At 39.7% G+C, this 23,682-nt stretch overlaps 1 protein-coding gene across 1 annotated transcript; it reads left to right on the top strand.

The window, feature by feature from the left end:
- Positions 1 to 112: 112 nt before the first annotated feature.
- VPS35 (VPS35 retromer complex component) lies at positions 113 to 23,450 on the top strand. The gene is made up of 17 exons (XM_030457613.1): positions 113 to 201; positions 6,658 to 6,756; positions 8,099 to 8,195; positions 8,942 to 9,065; positions 10,494 to 10,676; positions 11,006 to 11,219; positions 11,992 to 12,075; positions 12,541 to 12,650; positions 15,574 to 15,670; positions 15,760 to 15,908; positions 16,406 to 16,613; positions 17,142 to 17,297; positions 18,272 to 18,394; positions 19,002 to 19,181; positions 20,360 to 20,599; positions 21,258 to 21,401; positions 22,541 to 23,450. Exons 1-17 carry the CDS (start codon positions 199 to 201, stop codon positions 22,718 to 22,720), a joined length of 2,391 nt encoding a protein of 796 aa, XP_030313473.1. The 5' UTR covers positions 113 to 198; the 3' UTR covers positions 22,721 to 23,450.
- The last annotated feature ends 232 nt before the right edge of the window (positions 23,451 to 23,682 follow it).

Genomic DNA, 23,682 nt, shown 5'->3' on the forward strand with positions numbered 1-23,682 from the left:
CAGCGGATTGGTCGGTCTGGACGCCAATCATCGCCCTCTGCGCCAATCGGCTTGGAGCGGACCACTTCCTCGGAGCGGACCAATAGGGAGGCGGCGGCGCTGCCGCGGGGCGGGGCGGCGCGGGCGGCGCAGTCACATGACGGCGCGCGGCGCTGCGGGGTGGTGCTGCTGGGGGCGGCTTCTGGTAGCGGCGCGACCATGGTGAGGGGCGGCGGGCAGCGGGAGGGGGGGGGGGAGCGGGGGATCGGGCATCGCCGCTGTCGGGGCTGCGGGTGGGAGCGGTCCGGCCCCCGCCCCCCTGGTGGCCGAGGGGCAGGCCTGGCCACCTGTGGGCCTCTTGGGCCTGGGGGCTGCGGCTCCCTCCCATTCGGGAGCGCCGTCAGCGGCCGCGCTCGGGGGCGGGCCTGGTGGGCCGGGGGACCGAGCCGAGCCCGGAGGCCGCCGCCCGACCCGGGCGGGGCTGAGGTGAGGGTTGGGCCGGGCCGGGCCGTGTTCGCGGTAACGGTTCGTGCTGGGCTGCTCTCTGCCCGCGTTCCCCTGTGTCGGGGAGCCGGGAACATCACTGCTCTGCTGGGTTCGACCGAGTTCGCTTGCAGGGTGCAGGGGAGGGGGGACTTTTTGTCAGGGAAACGCTGCTGTACTTGGGTTAGAGCTGAAGTGTGTCTCGGCGTGGTGCTCCTCTCACAAAGCCGAGGTTGTGTCACTTCTGGTGCTGTGCGGCTGTGCTCTCGGTGTCCCCGTTGCAGTCTGATCTTCACTTAATTCCAGCCTGCTCCTTCAGACTTCTCTAGCGAGTCTCCTTTCTCTTCCTGCAGAACGGGTGGGTTTGCACTGGTGGGCCCAGCAAGATGGAGCTGATCTGGGACAAATACTGATGTTTGCTTGAGAGGCTAACCTGAAATTTAAACATGGGAATAGCACTTACTGAGGGATGCTTTTCAGTTTTCAAAAAGCATAAGGGACAAGTTTCCTAGTAAAACAGAAAAATCTACCTGTTATTGTGTCTTCTGTGGTATTTAATATTCAATAAAATTATAGCAGCATTTTCTATAACAGTCTCATCTAAACAACACTAACAGTAACCAGACTGTAATGAAAGAACAGAGTGCTTTATAAAGCAGGGGTTGCACAGTTCCTAACCTTTTGGGACAGACTTTCTTTTTAAGGTTCTGTTTATATTGGTATTTATTAATAATGTATCCTCTGGAGGTGGGGGGCAAAACCTGTAATGTTACTTGAAACATTATTTGAAAATACTTGGTCGGATGATGAGAAATGCTAAATCTACCTAGATTGCAGTCTCTGTCCCCCCCATAAATACTTTGTGGTAATCATTAAATCAAAAGTGACACAACTTACCACTGCCTGTCACTTCTGTGGGAACTGGTATCAGGTGATTCAGAAGAAATAAATTTACAGGTGTTAAATATGGGATAATTTCCTCTACCAAATTATGCTACCATGCCACAGCTTAGTTTAAACCTTGAAGCTGAATGTTTAAGTACTTTTATGAGGACTGATTTTAAGAGGACTGGCTGTTCTTGATCATGCCCTGAATAGAGAGTCCAGCCACTTAATTCTTGATGATGTTGCAGTAAGTACCATATTGCAGTTTAAACATGTAAGATGTTTTCTGTACTGTGAGATATAAATTGCCTTCAGTATTGCAGAGTGATGCTTCCTATATGGTATAAAGTGGTCATGCATTTTTTTTGCTAATTCTGAGCAGCTCAATGACTTCTGCAGCAATGCAATGTGTGTACCCAGGCTCCATTTGTAGGCTGGAAGTTGTTCTGATCAACTGCAGCTAACCCATCTTCTGTCTTTGGTGACTGGTTGGTAGGTAGTTCTAATCAAATCCAAATAGGAGGAGCAGAAGAAACTCCAGGGGTGAATCTCATTAATTGTGATGCTAAACACAACCGTGTGAGCAAACAGAAGGAAAAGTCTAGAACAGGCTATAGGCACATCAGTTATCTAGAGAAAAATACTTAATCATTTGAAGAACAGAAGAAAATGTATTTAAGAATGGAAATAAGCAACACTTTCTACTTTGCAGTGTTTGTACTCCACATCCCAGCTTAAGGTGCTTGTATCATCAGAATACCAGTTCTTCACAAGCTTGCTTTGAATTCTGCTCTATTCAGTACTACATAAGTCTTTCTCTTGAGTATTGTGGTTTTTACCACATTTTTAAGTGTAATGAGCATCTTAACTTGTCAGCATGTTTAGCCAAGATAATAACCATCTCCAGGGTGCACATGTCTCAAGTGTGAAACTAAATATGAATCTTTCAAGTCTTCCCATTGAGGTGAGTGTTGAAAAATAAATCAATTATACAGAAGAGGTGTAATGTTCACTTTGTATGTTCATTAATAGGTGCTAGTATGAGGATGGTTCAGAATAATATTTGCTGCTGCTGCAATAATACACTTGTCTGCATACTCATTATCTGCAAAATAAACTTGTATTACTCACTCTGATTAGCCAGGCAGTTCCAATTCAGGATCTGAATTCTTTTCTAAGGCAAGGTGCAGTTAACTAGCTTTTATTAAAAAACAAAACAAAAGCAAGCAAACAAAGAAAAACCAGACAAAGAAACAAAAGGGGAAACCAATAAAGAGGGGGTGTAAAAAGCGACACTGAAAGCCATCTCCCTTCACCCCCCTGCCAAATTCAGCTGCCATGTTTTGTGACTTGCATAACTTCCATGTGGTAGCTGAGGATAAGTCTTTTCTACAAAGCTAGAAAAGGGCTCTGGTGCCTTGTACAGAAATTGGTAGTGCAGCTGAAGGAGGCAGATTTCTGTCCCTTCTCTGCTTCTCACTTGCTTCCATGGGGCTTCAGGGGAAAAAAGATTAAGGAAGAGGTAAAGCAGAAAGCTGTTCACGTCAACTCTCCTGCTTCCTTTGGTGTTTGCAGCAAACCTACTGGGTGTAAGGCTCAGGCACTTTTAAAGTCTAAATTACTGTGTAATTGCTTTAAATTGCTTATCTTGTGTTCATGTAGGAGTTTATACCTTATACGTGCTGTTGACAAGGCAGGAGTCCTGATTATGGAGTACTGCTGCTACTCTTCTCCAGTGCCAAAGTATCTTCCACTTCAAAAGCTTATGTTCAAGATTCTTGTTTGTAGATTGGCATAGGACTCCACATCACAGTTGCATTTTTTGATAAATAACACTTGAAAGTACCATCTTATGTGGCTAGGCTCCTAATTTGAAGTGGAAGACAGCATAAACAGCTTTATTCACCATTATAACTGATGGAAGAACTGGTTTCTGGTTTGGTGTATGCCTTGCTAGCTGCCATCGTTAGGCTTTTGCTGTATATTCAGTTGCTCTTTGCAACTTCCTCAAACTTCAGACATATCTATCAGGCTATGCATATCTTGATATGATCTTGTATTGCTTGATAATAAGCAGGTGATGTGTAGAAACCTCTGTAGTTCTGGAACTGAAATTAGCTTGCTTGCTTTCTGAAGTAGAAGGGAGAGGGTGAGCTGGTAAATATTCATACTTAAGAGAAAAGTAAGAGTTGGAACTCACTCAGTGCTGCTGCTGAGGTGTTTTCTTCTCATGCAGAAGTAAAGCTGCTGTGAACACCACCTCAGGCTTCTTCCATTGTATGCCTGTGACAGTGGCAGGTTATCTCACTACCTGTGCAACTGTAAAATGCTGAGATTGCCTGTTCTTTACACATGAGGTGAGGTACCCTTGTCCTAAAGGCATCTTTGTTCAGACCTTCTCAGCTTTCAAGTCAGAACAGAAGTGTAATTTTTACTCTTCAAGAGATATGGAAGAAAAAGAACTGAATCTCTTAATCTCAGTGAATTCACTCACGAACTTTGCACAGTCCAAGTGTTGAATACAGGGTGGGCCCTTGCTACTCAGATTTGGAGCAGAAATGGAAATGCTGTCAATGTCATGTTTGATATAAAGGGTTCATTATAAATGTGAAAGCTAGGTGTGACAAAGCAAGGCTCTGAAACTCCATTATTTCCCTAATTGTTTCTAAAACAGTGGTTAAAGCTGAACAAGAAAATGTATGCCTTCAATTAGGTATTTCTGTTGAGATCATTATTGGTATCATGCAAAGCACAGTCTCAAACTCATAGTAGTGCTTTAACCAGTCCTTTTCACACTGAAAGTAAGGAAACAAATGCAGGTTCACTCTGCCAACCACTTCTTGGGGCTGTAGCAAGTATTATGTGTTTCAATAAATGCTTTAACCAGGTGTTTCTGTTAGAAGGCCTTTTCACAGCCCTGCTTGCAAGGTTTTATCTGTGTGTAGGGTGAACTAGGTGAATGATAAGCTATTTACCTGCTAGGGGAGTCTTCTGCTTTATCTCATGGTTTACAGTCTGAACAGCACTCCCAGCACTGCATGGCCCTGTGAGCTGAAGATGGAAGAGCAGGCCTGGAAGCTGTGTGAGCTTAATATCCATTAGAGGAAGGTGGTTTAGGAAGTTGTGATTAGAAACAATGCAGTAATGTTAATGCTAGCACTAACTGTGCTTTAATACAGAGATCTGATGTGGTTGGAGCATGTGGCATTCAGCTCAGCACTTGTGTGTCTTCTCTAAGCCCTTGTATGGACTCAGGGGAATATAGAGTGACCAATGTTCTGGCATTGCAATAATTCAGCAAGTCTGCTACATATTTTGATATTGATTGTTGCACACTAGTCACAGCACTGTCATTTTCTGTTCTTTGAAAGCCAATCTGTCATGCAATAAATAAAGCTTAGCAATTAACAGCAGAGTTCTGCTGGCAGAATCTACTTGTTTTGCAGTTGGAGGCTTTTTGGAGTTTGTAGCTATTTCGTTGCCAGGGAACTGGCCATGGATGCTACCTTAGCCTTATGCTTAAGCCATTGTTTGGAATCACTGTATGTGATTAGAAAGAGCTTTGTCAGAGGTATAGTCACTCTAATTAGCAGGTGTTTTTTTCTGTTGACTAAAGAAATGTGTTAATTAGTTATTGTTTGCAGTCTGAGTATTGCTGAGACACACTGAGTTAAAAAAATGTTGGTTGGAAGCAATCCTTATCTCGTGTAAGCTTTTTTGAAGCAGGGTTGTCACCAATATTAGATCAGATCAACCTTGGCTTTCTCTGAGTGACTGAAAATCTTAAAGTGCAGGCCCACCCATTGGGCATGAACAAGACAGGAACAGTATTACATGACACTGTCTGCTTTCTCTATGTGGAAAAGGATAATGGGAGAGATTCCAGTTGCAGAATAGAACCCAATTACATATGGTAGAAAACAGGAGTGCTATGGCTGTGATGCTCCATAAACATTTAAGTTGTTCAAGTAAAACCTCTGCTATTTTAAATGAAGACCTCAATTTTAATCTCAGTCCTCGAAAGATACTTATGGGGACTCCAAGCATGGGGAGTGAGGGAGGAGCTGGTACAGAAGATAAGGGATTTAAGAATATTAGGCTGATGTAGTTCATAGCTGACTAGCTTGTTACTGAGATTTAGGTGAAAAGAGGTGATCAGGAACCTTTTGAACACAGTGGATGAGGGGATCAAGTATAAATAGTTGAGAATTTACTGAAGCTGCAGGCTGTAGAGAACCTGCTATGCAGATCACTACAAACATGATATTTGTCTAGACTAGGGAAGATGTAATTGGGACACAATATCATTGCTTTTAGCTCTCAATATTTCAGCAAGTCAGTCTGAAAACTAATGAAGATTGGGAGAGGCTGAGATGCTCTGAGTTGTTGAAGACTGGGCCTAAACAATAGGTGGATGGTCATGTTTCCCTGTCAGGTGTTAGAATCAAGGCTGGGTGCAGGTGAGGAGATCGTTAGAGGTTCTGATCTAAGGAGATTTGGACATCCTAGAGGGTAACTTAAAGATGCTCCTAGAAATGAATCTTGTCAGTCTGGTAGAGGGCCAGAAGCAGTAGAAGAAGGCCTATTACAGCTGGATTGGCAGGGATGTAAGGCTGTAATCAATGAACTAGTATTACAAGAAAATGCTGTGTGATCCTTGAAAAGGCAAAAGTTAAGTTCAAGTCAGCGGCCTGGAATGTTCCTCTTTAAAGGGAGGTTTAGAGGAAGGGGGTCACTAGGACAAGTAGGGGGTAGAAGAGTTGTCGCTTCAGTTTTCTGTTGCCTTCTGCAAGTTGCTTCAGCCTTCTGGAAAACATTTGCTGTACTTTGTCCTTTGCTTATCTAAAACCTGAGCAGTTAATTGAGAACTTGTGAGTACATGAAAGCATCTTACAGTTGCACTGTCTTCAGTCGGGACATTGCTTTGAAGCCCAGTGGAAGGAAGTAATAAAGCTTCCTCTTAGCTTACTGATGTCTTTGCATTGTCTTGAAGTGTGTTCTTGGTAGATACTTGGTCTGGATTTTTGACCTGAAAATGTTAAAAGGGAAGGGTTGTCTTGTTTTGTCCCCATGGCTTTGCACTCGAGGAAGCAATGGTGCTCACAGGCTACACTTCACTATCTCCTCCCTGCCTTCAGGTTTTTGACGAGTCCTGGAAACTTTCTCCCTTAAGTGTTGGGCAGCTTTTTCTGACAGCTTTTGAGTGGTCACACTGCAGTGTCACTTGCAATGTATTCTAAACTATGGAAACCCAGTTTGAATCAAGTAATGAACAGCTTCATAAAAATAGCATTTTTTTTCCTCTTCCAGCCAACAACACAGCAATCTCCTCAGGATGAACAGGAAAAACTCCTGGATGAAGCCATTCAGGCTGTGAAGGTCCAGTCTTTCCAGATGAAGAGATGCTTGGTAAGAATGCAGTATTTTGAAATGCTGTTTTTTTAAAATGCAGTGAAGCTTCTTGTCTGCTAGAAGTAAAACAATAAATCAATATTAATCTCTAGTGCTGTGAGGAACTTAACCCTTTATGTATCTTTCTGACTGAGGATTTGCAAATAAATGAGGCAGCTACTCACTGAGAGTGAGCCTTGGATTGTCTTCCAGGTTTTGCTCCAGTATTTGGAAGGATAAGTTATGAAGAAGCACGTTTATAATTTACGTGCTTGCATTTAAGTAAGCCTAAACTTGACAGAAGGTTGTTGCTGTAGTATTTTTAGTAGCATGACCCACAAATTGTGAGGCCAATAACAAATTACCTGCTGCATAGGATAAATTTTAAGCTATGTAAAATGTAAATTGCTGCACGAATTCCTCTGTGACTGGTGAACACCATTGGCTGGGGTTGTACTGAGATCTTTATCTTGAAACTGTAGCCAGCACAGGCAGATGATGTCATCATGTGTAGCTTCCTTGGGTTTGAGAAACCTTAAATATTCCCTTTTATTATCGTGTGGCTTGAAAAGCTAACTTTGTTTGCAGCTCAATGACAGTAGCAAGAAAGGTAACACTTTTTCCAGCTTTATAATCTATGGAGTGAATTGGAAATCTCTGAAATAGTTACAGCTGAGCTTTTCACTGCTTTTTTGTGATACTAAGTGGATAACCCTAGCAATTGCTTTTTTTTCTTTTCAGAACTTACTGCTGCTTCTTAAAATGGGATGAAGTAGTATGTATAGGTGGTAGATCAGAAGTTTGTCTTGTATCTTGCAGTGCCAGGTGATCATATGCAGCATAAGTTATATGCAGCCCAATAAACTGAGGTTTCCAGAAAGGGCTTGTTCTTTGGTGAGAAGTAGGGGATAAGTGTCTAATTCTAACAGAGGTCTGCTGGCTGTGTGCATTCTCTCACTGTTGGAGGTTTCTTCATGATATTTGAACAAAATGGCAGACCACAGTGGGAGAGGACGAGGAGAAATTAGTTCTCTTTTTGATTACTACATAGAATCTGAATGGCTGAGGATTTCTGTATAAGAAAAATTTTCTTTCACTTTTGTGCCATTAAAATTTCTAATTATTTGTCTAAATATTGTTGCCTTATTTCAACTTATTAAGCTTTGTCTTCAAATAAGTTTCATAGGACAGCAGTGTAGTACAAGCTAGATAGAAAATCACTCCATACAATTAGAACTGCTACTTTCTTCATATTTACTTAATCTTCACATGCTTTTTAAAAAAACTAAAAGTCTAGTTTTCCAAAGTACTACAGTTACCTAGTAGTGTTTCTCACAGGCTATTCTCTCTTCCTCTAAAGGACAAAAACAAGCTCATGGATGCTCTGAAACATGCTTCCAACATGCTTGGTGAGCTGCGGACTTCTATGTTATCTCCAAAGAGCTATTACGAGCTCTGTATCCTTTGAAGAGGAAATGAATGGTTGAAGTGCTGAAGTGGTTGTGTGCTTTTTTTGGTATAATGACATCTCATTGGTCTCAGATAATTACTCACTTTTCTACTCACCATTTAGTCATCTAGGTACATTGTAGAATATACATTTACTTCCTCACTGTGTAAGTTCATCTTTTCCCTTTGGTATAAAGCAGGTTCTTAAGGTCTTCTGTATTTTTCTTTGAGAGCTTTCAGGTTTCTAGTTCTATAAAAATACCAGCTTTGTAAAACCAACTCTGCTTGTTACCCCAAAATCTGTAAAACCAAGTTAGATTTTGCCCTTCATTTTTGTATTACCTGTAAGTCTCTGCCTTGATGTATTTATCTATATGTGTTGGGGTATCTGAGGTGGAAGCTTTTAATGAAATTTAAGAATAGAATGTCAATATATTAAAATACTTTTTTTCCATGTGTGGATGATACTCTGTGACATGTAGTATGCCTTTGCATTGGATACTTTGTTCGATTTCATTAATTTATTCAGTATTTTTATTTAGGATTTTTCTTTCTTCTGATAGGCTTAAAATGACAAATGCTTAAGGTTAATTTTGCACGTTGATTCCTGTGGTATTTATTGTTTCAGAAGTAGTACTTATTTGGGCATGGTTGTATTTGATACAGCATTTTTCCTCCTTCATTTGAAAGAGCAAGTTACTGTGTACATCTGTTGCAGACATTCTAAACTAAAATCCTTAACCGAGTGCAAAAGACATGGCAATATCTGATGAGCTACACTACTTGGAAGTTTACCTAACAGATGAATTTGCCAAAGGCAGGAAAGTGGCAGATCTTTATGAGCTGGTACAGTACGCTGGAAATATTATTCCAAGACTGTAAGTGTGTATATGTTAGTTTTTGGTGGTTTTTAAGCTGGTGGATGGTGGTCAGGCTCTAGGTTCAGATAACAACTGACTCTGCATTCTTGTGTGACAGCAAGAATTCAGGTTTGAATGGTGAATAGTCTTTCTGCGTATCTTAAGAGTGAATTGCTATGAGGCTTTTGAGATTAGACCAGGAATGCATCTTCAAAAGATCAATTATTAATGCCAACGTGTTGGTTCTGCATGTGACCAAGATGGAGGCACTTTGGTCTGCAATAAAGTTGGCTTTTGGGTAAAGAGTGAAAGATAAACCAAGTACCACACTCTCATCAGTGAGATTGAGTACGTGTCTGCTAACTTTTCATTTTATCTAGTAATGAATTTGTACATGAGCATCCACAACTTAGATCATCACACACATTAGGTTCTCTGTAAGCACCTGTCTCTCTGGGGATCAAGTGTGTGAGAAGGAAGATGAAAACTGATGTAACTTAGTTCCTAAAAGCTTTGTATTTCTAAATGTTTTTTTGGCTTTGTGTCAGCATGCTAGAGATAATACTGGAATGCTTATCTTTTAAATATGTTACTGTTGAGCTGGAGTAGATCTGCTAGGTATTCAAACCTGGGACTCAGATTTTATTTAGTGTTGCAATTTTGAAATCCTGGCCTTATGTCATGGTGTTCCTCGGGGAGCACCAGGCTGCATCCTCATGCCATTGCTATTTGGCTAACTACTACAACAAGGCTTTTACCACCTTTGCATAATCATTTGAGTTGTCTTCCTTCCTGCTTGATGCAGACGCTGGGTCTCCCTGATGAACATTTCTAAGGAAGTTCTCCACGTATCAATTCAGGAGGCAGAGAAGTATGCAGAGAGGGTTGAGGCCTATACAGCAAATATATGAAGGTTCTGAGCATTTTGGTTTTTCTCTTTAGCTGAAAATAGAGCCTAGGTTTAGTGGAGCATCAGTTCTTCACATCTTGCATGTTTCTTCTACCTGTTGCTTAGTACAGAGATGCTGAAGGAATGTGTACAGGCTGGGAATTTCCAAGGAGCATATCCTGCTAGACCACAATGTGAAAGGCTTAATTGCTTCACTGTAATAAATCATGTGCGAGAGCTGTTTTCCAGCTTAGTAGGGTGCTGGAAGTATAGACAGGCTAGTCTGAGAGCATTCAGAACTTCATGTGTGCTAAACATGTACACACTCGGTGTATAAAATATTGTAATGAGGTTGAGTGGCTGTTCAGACTTTCTGTGCTGTAGCAGAGGAGAAAGGAATTAAAAGTTGACTAAATATCCAAAGTTATGGGACCTAGATGGTATTTTATTGCTTTCTATGCTTTAGGAATACTACCAGGATGAAATAAAGGAACTGTTGCCTTTGAGTGTGATGTTGATATTTGACAATTTAGTTTCTGATTCTATGCCTTTTGCAGGTATCTCCTGATAACAGTAGGTGTTGTCTATGTCAAGTCATTTCCACAATCCAGGAAAGATATTTTGAAAGACCTAGTGGAGATGTGCCGTGGAGTACAGCATCCTCTTAGAGGCCTCTTTCTTAGAAACTATCTCCTGCAGTGTACCAGGAATATCTTACCCGATGAAGGCGAGCAAGCAGAGTAAGCAAGATGGATTGTAACTTAAAATGTTTTTTTAACAGAAAACATATTTAAATTTTCTGTATGACTTTCTTCAGGTTTGAATGAAATCAATGTTAAAACTTGGAACTATGTAGACTTGAGAAGTGTTTTGTCTATTAACTTGAAGAATTCCCTTCTAGAACTATGATTTTTCACAGTTGAGGAGGATGTGAATGTTTTCTATGAGCTCAGATATCCCACCACACACTTCCCCACCCACATACTTAAAAATTTGATGTTCACCAACGGATAGAAGGATGAATACTTCTGATAAGCTTTTCCTGTTCTTAATGTGTTCTCAATTGTAGTGAGGAAACCACTGGAGACATCAGTGATTCGATGGATTTTGTTCTACTGAATTTTGCTGAAATGAACAAACTTTGGGTGCGAATGCAACACCAGGGCCATAGTCGGGACAGAGAGAAAAGGGAGAGAGAAAGGCAGGAGCTGAGAATCCTGGTAGGAACAAACCTGGTTCGCCTCAGTCAGTTGGAAGGTGTTAACGTGGAGCGATATAAACAGGTGGGATGTCTGTCCATTTCTTTTGACTTCTGTAACTTCTTTCCAAATGAATACAATTTGGACTTTCAGATGAGTGCCTACTTGTTACATCTATGCTGAAATTACAGTAATCCTGGTGCTACTTGAACTTTTCTTCTTCTGAGGAAAAGTTCTGAATGCTAGTGAAGCTGTGCAATGTGTTGTGTGATTAAGGACACAACTCATGTTTTTCCTATAAGCTTGTCTGTAATGTTGACAAGAAATTTTAAAACTTCCTGATTCTCATTTTACTTCCAGAATAGTGAGTTGGTTTAAGGGATATGTATACATACAATGTTCTGTGATTAGACTGAGTTAAATGAAGCTGTAATTTCCAAAGCTTTTAAGAGAACTGTTAGTGCATGAAATAACAGTCAAACACAGAATTATTTAGAAGTCTGTCCTTGGTAAGTTCTACCATATAGCTTTACTGGAAATGATTTTGAGCAGTACTGCTGAGACCCCGAGTAGTGCTATGTGCCATCAAAGCCAGTGGCACTGGCCTTTGATTTAGCTAAATCAAAGCTTGCAGCTTGTATAATGTATGAAAGGGTCACATGTCCAAGACTAGCAGATTATTTTTTTCTCTGAAGGATGGAACTGCTGAAAACTGAGACTTTTTATCAGAAAACCCTTATGTAAAGAATAAACTGTAAAATATTAGAATTACTGCTGTGTTTGAATTGATGCACATATGTGAATATAAACTTAGAGAGAAACTGCAGAATTACTGCAAGACCTTTTCCTCTTCCAGATTGTGCTTCCTGGAATACTGGAGCAAGTTGTAAACTGTAGAGATGCTTTAGCTCAGGAGTACCTCATGGAGTGCATCATACAGGTGAGCTGCTTAAATTCAATTGCAGTGATGGGGTACAGGGACACTTACTCCTATACTTTTAGTCAGATTCAGGCTACTTCCACCTCTTCCTCATGAACAGAAATTCAATCAATAGGACTCTTACACAGTTGCTTGTCCCATATTTTTTTTACCAGATGGGCAGACTGGAGATTAATTCATTTTGTACCTCTTCTGTTGCAGAAGCTTGTAAGCATTTGAGCAGCAGTGCCTGCAGCATGAATTGTAATAGATAGCTGGGCCCTCAAGTGACCTGTTATGTCTTGCATCTCTTGCTTCATGCATTTACCCTGTTAGGGGCAGCTTGGAGAACCCTAAGGCATTTCTAGGCCAGACCTTATTTACTATGTGGCTGTCTGCTTTAGAATTACTCTGTTGCATTTTACTGCTGTGTAACAATGGGCAAATTCAGTTTATAACTTGATGACTGTTGATCTAAAACTTCAGGTTTTCCCAGATGAATTTCACCTCCAAACCCTGAACCCATTTCTCAGAGCCTGTGCTGAGCTGCACCAAAATGTGAATGTGAAAAATATAATTATTGCTTTAATTGACAGGTGAGTGACCAAGGGGGTAAATTGGCTCAAAATCAAGTTTGTTATTCGCACGCAGGTGATATTTCTTCTGGCATTTGTAAGCTTTCAGTTTTTTATAATGCTTAGCTTTGCTGTTTCTGTGTCTCTTTATCCAATGTAGTTCAGCCTGTGAAGCATATTGTTTCTATAGCTGCTGCTCTCTGGACTTCGCTTTACAGCTTCCAATTAAACCTGTTTTTGATTAAAACCTGTGAACAGGTTAAGCTGGGAAACAACCCATTTAGTATTGATCGATTTCATGTTTCTAAGCTGAAGTGGCAGCAGTGTTCTGCTTTCACAGCCCTAGCAGTCATAGATTCCTCTTGAAAATTTGAAGATTATTATGACTCAATCATATATGAAGGATACTTTACCTTGCAATTTTAATCAGAGAATGTAGCATATGGCTCTTCAGAAAAGACCTAGTAGAAAATGGAACTAGCCTCCTAATTCTTAGTCTACAACTAGCCTGCTGTCTGTTCTCCCAGAAGTGTGTTTTTCCTGGGAGGTACAGCTTAAAACTGCTTGCGGTGAATTCACATGTGGGGGAGAAATGGGAACTGATTCGTAGCCTAAAAAGGAAACAGCACAGATTATCAGTGAGTGCCTGTACTTTGTTACTGCAGAAAGGAAGTGCATTTACATGGCTTTTTGAAGCCTCAAAAATAATGTTGTCCTTCCATTTCTACATGTACATACTCTTTATATCTGGTCCATGTACCAATGTGTAAACTTAAGTTACAATGGGGAGCTTGAGTCCCACTGGCATTCAGCAGTGAGTAGGGTTGTTGTGGCTTTGTTTCTTAAACTCCTCTAATGCCTGGAGATGGAACATGTGTATTATGCATGACTGATATAACTTAAAATCTTGAATTTTTCACTGAACAAATCTGTGCTTTGTTTTTTTTTCCAGATTACATCAGATTTTTTTGTTCAGGGCTTTGGTCTTATTGGTGCATATTGTGCATTTGGCAGAGAAACACTTCTGCCTTCTTCCAACGATATGCAGAGGAATTCAGTGGTTTCCTACAGTTGCAGACATGGCTGAAATTTTTCTTAATTTTGTTAGCTTTAAAAAAAAAACCTGCAAACCTCACAAATCCAAAATCCCGAGAACATTGCCTATAACAATCTCATTTCTGAGACTGTCTGTCTTGAGACTACATTGAGCAGAGGTCACAAAAGATCTTTTGCTAAGTTCTTACACTAATGTGGAGCAATATAATTCTTGCAAGAAGACTTTCCTCATTTATTTTTCACTTTTGTGTCTGTTCTGAGGACTTAAACAGCTTTGGCATTACCTCTTCTGTTAAGTTTTCTTATGTTACAAACAATAGTAAGCAACTGACTAGTGAACCTGCTGCCCTCCTAGACTTATTGCTACTGGTTTGTTTGGGTTTTTTTCCTACTAATAGTGTGTTCAAGAGCTTTCTCATTTGGCTAGAGGACGTGGGTAAGAAGGTGGCCATGTGATGGTTGTTGCCTTTGCAGTATGGCAATGTGTTCTTTTGACTGTAGTGATACTGCAGGTGTTGAAGGATGTGAGTGGATCTGTTTTTGGAATCCATGCATGTAGGGATGATGTTGCTCTTGTAATTGGATTGGAGTTGTTAGGATCAATTGCTATGTGTTTTAAGCTTTGTGTTAACATGGTTATCTGCCTCGTACAGGTAGTGCCTGTTGGCATTTCTCATCTTTATTTCAGCTAGCATGGCATAATTGCAGCTGAACATCAGTGACTGGAAGCTTATGAAGCAAAGCTGTAGTCCCTGTTCCCATGAGGATTTCCTGATAAAGGAAACTTTCTGCAAATGGTTTTGGCTGCTTTGGGATCTTTCTTGCCTTACTAAACCTTCATAGTTTTTAATTATGTTCCATCTGTCTGCACCTTGATCATACTTTATAACATGTTGGCCTTACCTATGAGCTGTTGCCAAAAAGCTGCCTTGTCCCTTTGAGGAAGGGCCATGACTGTTCCTAGCTTTAGAAGGTCTGCTTTATTACCAGCCTAATGAATTACAAGAGTACTTAAATTACTCTTTTTCTTGGCAGTGAGGTTTTTTTGTGACATTTTCTTACCTGTCTCAAAATCAAAGTTTAGAAACCCAGTACAATTAATCCATTTCCTAAGGATTTTTATAGGCCTTTCTCCAATTTAGATTAGAATAAATCTCTTTACAATTAGAATGCAGAGATACTGTGCTGAACTTTTTAAACTGCAGCTTTGGTAAGGTGCTATCCTTCCTGTGGTGATTCTTCTTAGTTTGTATCTGTTTCTTGCAGAAATGGTGGTTGGCATGACTTTTCTCTGTTACAGATAGAGATGACTCTACAGCATCTTTTAGATCCTTGCTGGATGCGATCTCTTGGTTTTGTGTTTTTGGTATTTTTATTTTTTTTTCCCAAAAAGTATTCTTCTCCACTTCAAATTTACTTATATTTTGCTCTTTCAGTCTCTCCAAACATTTGGGTCTGTCTATCGAGACAAAAGATAGTTGAGTCAGCATTTTTTTTTCCCCCTGTGGAGACTGTTTTGTAGAGAATGCCACTGGATTTTTAATTTTGGTAATATCACTGACTGGATTCAGCATATTTGCTTCTCCATCAGTCTATGTCTCTTTTTCTGCTGGAGGGAGCAATACACTTGCTGTTAGCTGAAGAACATGATGATGAAATGTCCTTATTACTCTTCATCTTGCCATCTCAGTCAGTGTTCTTTTCCAGGACTGATATTTACCAGGCTCGGTTGTTCTGAAGGCTTCTGACTTCCATTAATTTCCTTTTTGCTTGTAGCAGAGCTTGCAAATATGCCTAAAGTACTTGCTTTTTCTGCCACTATCTCTTTCTTTGTCTGAGGAATGGAAAAACTATGTTGACCAAGGTGCTTTCTTTTATCTGTCAACAGGTTAGCTTTATTTGCACATCGTGAAGATGGACCTGGTATCCCAGCAGATATCAAACTGTTTGATATCTTTTCACAACAGGTTGCTACTGTTATACAGGTATGCTGGGTATTCTTGCATGCAGTTTTCAGTGTTTTTTGTGAAGTTATATGTTCTTTTTATCAACTCAGTGCTGTCCTAAATTTCAGTCTCGCCAGGACATGCCCTCAGAGGATGTGGTATCTTTGCAAGTGTCTCTCATTAACTTGGCTATGAAATGCTACCCAGACCGTGTTGACTATGTTGATAAGGTGTTGGAGACAACTGTGGAAATATTCAATAAACTTAATCTGGAACAGTAAGTAACAGTATTTTGTATTTTCTCTGGAGTAGCAAGTAGTACTTTAAAATCTTCTACTTTGCACCACAATTTTTGCAAGATAGCAAAGAGACATATTTTAGATGTGTAAGATTATTGCTTTTGGGACAAGCTATAGTGTATCATGATAAATTACTGAGTGAACAAGACTTGCTTACCTGTGCATAAATCCTACTGCAAAGCTGTGCAGCTACACAATCTGAATAATAACAAGCTGTGTGTAGCCAGTATCTGTTTATCCCTTGCTGCACTCTAGAGTTCTCTTGCTGAATTTGCAGCCAATCTCTGCTTCTGCTATCAGCAACTTAAAATGTGCAGGTTTTAAAGCAGATGTGATGGTTTATTTATTATCTCCCTAACATCAAGTTGCTTTAATGTTGTGCTATACATCAGAATTGGTCTTAAGGCAGACTTTAAATCTGTCTGCATGTGTAAACTATTGAGTAATTGTGGTTTTTGCATACGTTTACTTTCAGTATTGCAACAAGCAGTGCTGTTTCGAAGGAGCTGACTAGACTTTTGAAAATTCCTGTTGATACTTACAACAATGTTCTGACAGTTCTCAAACTAAAGCATTTTCACCCACTCTTTGAATACTTTGATTATGAGTCCAGGAAGAGCATGAGTTGTTACGTGCTTAGCAACGTATTGGATTATAACACAGAAATTGTGTCCCAAGAACAGGTATGACATAATTTAACCTAAAACTCTAGGTGTTTAAACTACTGTTTTGAAGACCTGTAAACTCATATGAAGTGATTTCATGCAGTGCATGCTTTTTATCCTTAGCCTTCGTGCCCCTACATGGTCCCACCTCCTCATCTTAATAGCACAGGCTTTATCCCACTTGATAATTCTTCCCCCCCTGATCATAAATGTCTTTGCACATCTTGCCTAACCTCATCCTAGAGACTACTTCTGCTGAGTTTAACCAAAAACTCTGAATCCCCTTAAAACTGTCTTCTACCTAAAGAAAGTTGGGTGGTACTTGTGGAAGCAAAATTTCGCCCGTACTGTTGTGCTGTCCCACTTGTCCTAAGAAAGACCCTTGTTTAGGGAGTAAGACAAATGTGTCCTAAAGCATTACCCTCTAATAGTCTTTCCTAGTGCTCTGTCAGCACTATGAATGGCTGTAAAGGTGTTCCCAGCTGCTGTCAACTTATACCTACAGAATACTGCGGTTCAAACAGAGCTTTAATTTGCTTTTAACAGGTTGATGCTATCATGAATTTGGTCTCCACGCTGATCCAGGATCAACCAGATCAGCCTGCTGAAGATCCTGATCCTGAGGACTTTGCTGATGAGCAGAGTCTTGTGGGAAGATTTATTCACCTTTTGCGTTCAGATGACCCTGACCAACAGTATCTGGTATGGTGATCCCTGCTTCTGCTCTCTGGACTGCCAGTTATTGCATTATTTACTATAAAAGAATTTAGTGTAGTTGGAAGTTGAGGCATCACTGCTCTGGCACTACAAACTCAGTAGAAAAGATTGTGTTGCAGCTTTAATGGTAGCATAAAATGCAGTTTGTTTGGGAAAGGTAGATGAGGACTTAAAAGCATTTACACATTTAAACTCTTTGTCCCAACAGTTTGTATGCAGTTTATTAGTTTGTGGTGACTCTTAATGAATGTTCTGACAACATCATGTAACATTCTGTTTAAAAAACAGTGACATCTGGAGCACCGTATTGCATTCTCTTTATATAAAAATACAAACAAAGCTCAGAAAACACAACTACATTCATGTTGTGTGTGCAGGTTATGCTCAGAACTGAGAAAGGCAATAGAAGCTTTCACTAATGAGCATAATGAAAAAACCAAAAACCGTGGAAAAATGGCAAAAGTTGCAGGCTTGGCTACCATAAGCAGTTTTTCTCTTTGAGCATGAGAAGCCTTATGTGTTCAGTTTTATGTAACCTGTTTTCTTTCTTTTACTTTGTTGAAAGCTACTTAAGGAAGAACAGTCCTTTTTGTACCTTCTGTTAAGCTGAGGACAGAATGTATTGGATGTCATTATTAAATGCAAGCTCAGGCAACTTCCTTCTCACTTCATGACCCAAAATGTTTTGCAGTTAATGTAGTACAACAAGCTTTTCCCAACACCTATTAAGGAGTTGTGGGAAGAGCTTTGGCAGATATGACACAAAAACCTACAGAGACTATACAAATTGAATTCAAGTGAAGCAACTTTTATATAGCCCCCCCAAAATACTGTAATTTATCTGATGCTAACACCACATCTTTTTGATGCTCTTGTTCCAAGGAGCACAGATTGAATTATAGATTCAAGTAACACACCTGTCTCAAGAATTCTCAAAGCTTACAGTACTTTTGTTTTAGATCCTAAACACCGCCAGGAAACACTTCGGTGCAGGTGGGAACCAACGTATACGTTTTACTCTGCCACCATTGGTGTTTGCTGCGTATCAGCTTGCTTTTCGCTACAAAGAGAACTCCAAAATGGTAAGCTGACCTCTAGGTAACTTGTATATTCTGTTCTTTTTTGCTTTCTTAAAAATGCATTTTGTCTGGCTACACTATGCTGAGACTTGTTACAGAATGCTGGTTTCTTTCTGCTTGAGGTAGATTTTTGAGTTGTGAGTGCTTTAAAACCTAAGGAGGACTTATTCATATTAAATTACCTCAGCACTCAAGAAATGGTGAAGCAGAAATTGGCTAGTTGTGTTTAATTATGAAGGTGATTGATAATGTGTACTGTGTGGATACTAGAGAACTGTGACACTGCAAGTGATGGCATGAAAGTAATTTCATATTGCATATTGAAATTCATCAACTTCTAAATCTGTAGCTATACATTTTTAGTGTTTCTGAAAGCACCTGCTTTTTTGTAAATTACATTACACAGTAGTTGGAAAAGCGCACACTGAAACAATCCATTTTGTTGACTGAGGTAAACACAGTACTGCTAGGGCACTCACAGCTACTTCAGTAAATAAGGAGCTGGAGTGGTATGCAGAAGACAACTGACTGGAGCACCTAACAGATCTTACTACAATTTAGATTATAAAGCAATAGTCTTATTCAAGCTTTGACTTACTGACTTCTCTAGGATGACAAATGGGAAAAGAAGTGCCAGAAGATCTTCTCATTTGCTCATCAGACCATCAGTGCTCTGATCAAAGCAGAATTGGCAGAACTGCCTCTCCGTCTCTTCCTACAAGGAGCACTGGCTGCAGGAGAGATTGGCTTTGAGAATCATGAAACTGTGGCCTATGAATTCATGTCCCAGGTGAGTGTCCAACTATTACAGTCACTGTCCTGTGCTACCTTAGATATGGCTTGTGTAGGTTTCCTGAACACTGAGCCATCCAGTGTGATTAAAGTATCTGAAACAATGGAAAGCTAATGCTACCATGTAGCAACTCTATCTTCATTCCTGCTTCTCAGGCTGCTGTGGGATTAAGCTTCATTGCTACTGATTTGAATACTCAGTCTGATAATGTGTGGTTTGCTTCAGTGCCACCTTCTACTTATGTAGCTGGCTCACTGGGGGAGCTCAGCCTTCTCAACATAAAATGCTCCCTCACTGCTTCTAAGACTGTGTCCCAGCTCCTGTTGTCTAGCTGGTGTTGCCCAGACTACAGGCACTCTTCAGAAGTTCTCAGACATTCCTCATGTTTACAACTGCCATGTTGGCTCTACTGATTATAATAAGTTTCAATACAGGATTTTAAACTACTCTGAAAATCCAATTAAACCTGTTACTTGGTCTTAAACCTTGTTGCAAAAACCTTCCTGTTCTCCCAGTCAGATAAAGAACTGATATACTTAAATGTTATTCAGTATGCAAGCTTTGTCCTCATCTTTCCTCTAATACTCTACTAATGCATGTATTTAAACAGTCACTGGAATCCTCAGCCTTTCCTTGCTGACTTGTACCAGTTGCCACTGTAGCAGAATTCTGAACATGAGAGCAGCACGACAATTATGTACCTTCTATTACTGATATATGGTTCAAGCTTTTTTACTCTTGTGTGTTCTCTCAAGGCATTGATCCACATAACAGCAGTGCAGACCTTTTCCTTACCCTCTCCCTGTGGTCACTGAACTACCACTCATCATCTGCTCTTCCATTTGATGTTTCAAAAAAACAAATCTTCAGGGACTATTTCTGCTACTGAAGTTCCATATTTGAGTAGATGCTTGAAATAAGAATTATATATATAGGATCACATTTGTTTACTATGACCACTTAAATAAGAAGTATATCTTGCAAGATTTATTTCCAGTCTGGATTTAACTTGACTTTGACACTTTCAACGAAAGATGTTTTTCTCTGCATGAAGCTTTAACAGATGTGTAACTGGATGCTTTCCTGCCATGCCACTATAAAGTGTGATTTGTTGTTTTGTTTTTCTGATGTGTTCTAAAGCAGTGTTTAAGAATCTTGCTTTCTCCCTTGACTAGGCCTTCTCTCTATATGAAGATGAAATCAGTGATTCAAAAGCACAGCTGGCTGCAATCACCTTGATAATTGGAACATTTGAGAGGATGAAGTGCTTCAGTGAGGAGAACCATGAGCCTTTGAGGACTCAGTGTGCACTGGCAGCCTCTAAGCTCCTTAAGAAGCCAGACCAGTGCCGGGCTGTCAGCACTTGTGCCCATCTGTTTTGGTCTGGCAGAAATACTGACAAGAATGGAGAGGAGGTGAGAATGAAGTGACAGCAGCATCCTATCTTAGTAACATAGTTCTGTCTTCTGAAGGCACTTATTTCTAAAGTAGATACATCACATAGTGATGTACACTTGGTTGGAATGTATTCTAATTTATGAAACTTCTAAATCTCTGTGGTGTAAGCTACATCAATACAAAAATGGAGAAAACTCAAATTTAGGGGTGGAGGTACCATGCAAACTTGAGTGTCAGCTAGTTTAAGATTGGCTGTCAGACTGTAAAACGCAGTCTGTGTTTTACATGTGTTTGTTGTAGTAAAATAAATGGTGTATTCTTAAGGGCTTCTCATAGAAGCTGTTGTAATTATAAAAAGCAGTGTTTGAAATCTGTTCAAACACTTGAACAGATTAAGTATGCTGTTAGTTACAGCTTACAAAGTTGAGTTAATTGAGCTCATAATCCAGGGCTTTTAACAACTGTTCACACTATTGCCTGATTTAACAAAAATTAAAATTGGGGGCAGTCAGGCAAGGTAAGCTTTCCATGACAGCTTGTTCTGCACAAGTCTGTGTAGTTTTATGTTTCTGTGGTAGGCCACTAGGAAATGTATCTGTGCCAAGGGTAGAGATACTGGAGCTCCTTCAGGTTTTTTTTATTTCTTGTGGCTTTTTTTCTTTTTTTTCCTTCTAGCTTCATGGAGGAAAAAGAGTGATGGAATGCCTAAAGAAAGCTCTAAAGATAGCCAATCAGTGCATGGATCCTTCTCTGCAAGTCCAGCTTTTCATAGAAATTCTTAATAGATACATCTATTTTTATGAAAAGGAGAATGAGGCGGTGAGTGGAGATGCATTCTCTCTATTGCATCCTTTTAAAGAGCATTTCTTTAAGCTCTTCTCACACCTCAGGTGAACTGGCTGTTGTCTCTCACAAGAGGCATAACTTCTGGTAAAAACCTGAGTAGTAAGTTCTTCGTATGCTCGTAAATTGTGGATAAAACAATTCTTATTACATAGGGGAAAATCCAGAATGTTTGCAGTTCAGTTATGAACTCAAATATTGAGACTGAAATACCTGATTAACACTTTCTAATATAAGTCCTAGTAAGACTCTAACATTAGAAATACATAATCTGATGTTTACAAAAGGGAAGGAATAATTCTTACAGCTGTTCAAGGTGAATGCTGAGTGCACCAGAAATTATTGTTGTAAGCTTTAAATTCAAGGAATAGGTATCACTCCTTGTATGCCAGCTTAAATTCTGAGTCTAAAATCAGAGATAGCTTGTTCATACGTTTTGTGTTAGCAGGTAACTACTTAACTTCAATTGAAAAAGCTGCTTGGTTAAACAGAGATCAACATCCCGTGTGATGTCATCATCTGATCAAGAGCAGATGTTACTCAACCCCCTGTAGTTCTGAGAGAATTCCTAAAGAAACTCTGAAGCAGCTGAACTGTCTTCCCTTTTAAGTAGTGCTCTGGTTTAGGAGAAGCTGTATCTGATTAAGATGTAAATAAAACTTTGAATTGCCAAGCACTCAGCAGATGTAAAAATAGTCTGGATACAGTGGTGGTCTGCAGTGCCTTTTGTGCTGTGTTCTGTATTGCCCCAGGTAATGACTTGGTCACTGAGAATAATTTGAAATCTGATATTACCATCCTGACTGACTTATACAAGAAACAGATTATTTTAGAGTGCACAGACAATTATGTGCTTCATTTGTTTAAAGCTTTTTAAATTTGTGTTGAATAGATTGGAGAGAAATGCTGTCATAAAATTCAAAAGCTATCAGGTTAATTACTGAAGTTCATCACATTTGCTGGGAAAGGGGGAGTTTATTTGCATCAGTCTTAATAGTATTTGTAAGAATTGTCCAAATACCAGTAGTTCAGGGACAAGTCTGTTGAAACCAATGTCTATGCACTTATACACAGGTGGTCTTGATGACTTTTGTTCTGTTTACATTCTCCTGTAGGTGACAATTCAGGTTTTGAATCAGCTTATACAGAAGATTAGAGAAGATCTCCCAAACCTTGAGTCTACTGAAGAAACGGAACAAATTAACAAACACTTTCACAACACACTGGAGCACTTGCGTCTGAGGAGGGAATCACCAGAATCTGAGGGGCCAATTTATGAAGGTCTTGTTCTTTAGGAAGATACACACTGTACTTACTACTTTTCATTTACATACCATATGTTTTGTTTTTGTTTTTTTTTTTTTTAAGATAGATTCATAGGGTGTGCCTTTCAGAAATGTCAAGTTAACATTCATGCATTCAGTCTGGCACTTCAAACACTGGTGTTGAGTCCTCTAACAAATTTGGAAGGTTGGACCAGCAGCTACAGATTTATCAGTTAGCATGGCAGAAACTTTCTTTGAAATCCATGTGACATGGTAGGGCTCTTCTGATTTCTTTTCTGTCTGTCCATTGTTGCTTCTGTAGCACTAGAGTTCTAAACTGGCAGTGACTGTCATCTGAAACTGTGTCTGATCCTTACAGAGCATCAGATTTTTGGGATAATTGTATGTCGGATTCTGCTTGTGCTTTTCTTTTAATGCAAGTTAAGACTAAGTGTAATATTTTTCCCTAAAAACTAGAATATATTAATGCATGTTTGGAGAGTTTTAAAGTACCATGTTCAAAAACAGAAGTTATATTTTGCATATTAAGGCTCTGTGACATTGAGTGGGGGCCAGTACTGTGCACAGGGCATATTTATCAAGATAATTTTGTTCCAAATAGTATAAAAATAGAGAAATCACAATCTATATAGATATGTATAACCTTCATTACTGTAAATTTAGGGGAAAATGCATTACACAAGTTTATTCAGTATCATGATTTTGCACCAGTGAAACAATAAAATTGCTATTAACACCTGTTGTTTCATGTCTCTTCAGAGCCCAATGTTGAACCCAATGCTAATGTTGAATCTTCTGATAAAAGCAAAGGAAATTCCATTTTGCAAAGATGTAGCTGACATAGTTAACCTGGACAAGCTGGGATACTGCTAGCACTTCTGATGTAGCATTTTATCATTCAAAACCAGTATTTTTCCAAATGATGCTGAGATGATTTCTGTTTATGACCTCTGTTGAGAAAGTGGTAGAGA

Source organism: Calypte anna, chromosome 11 (genome assembly GCF_003957555.1).
Source record: "Calypte anna isolate BGI_N300 chromosome 11, bCalAnn1_v1.p, whole genome shotgun sequence".
In the NCBI taxonomy this organism is placed as follows: domain Eukaryota; kingdom Metazoa; phylum Chordata; class Aves; order Apodiformes; family Trochilidae; genus Calypte; species Calypte anna.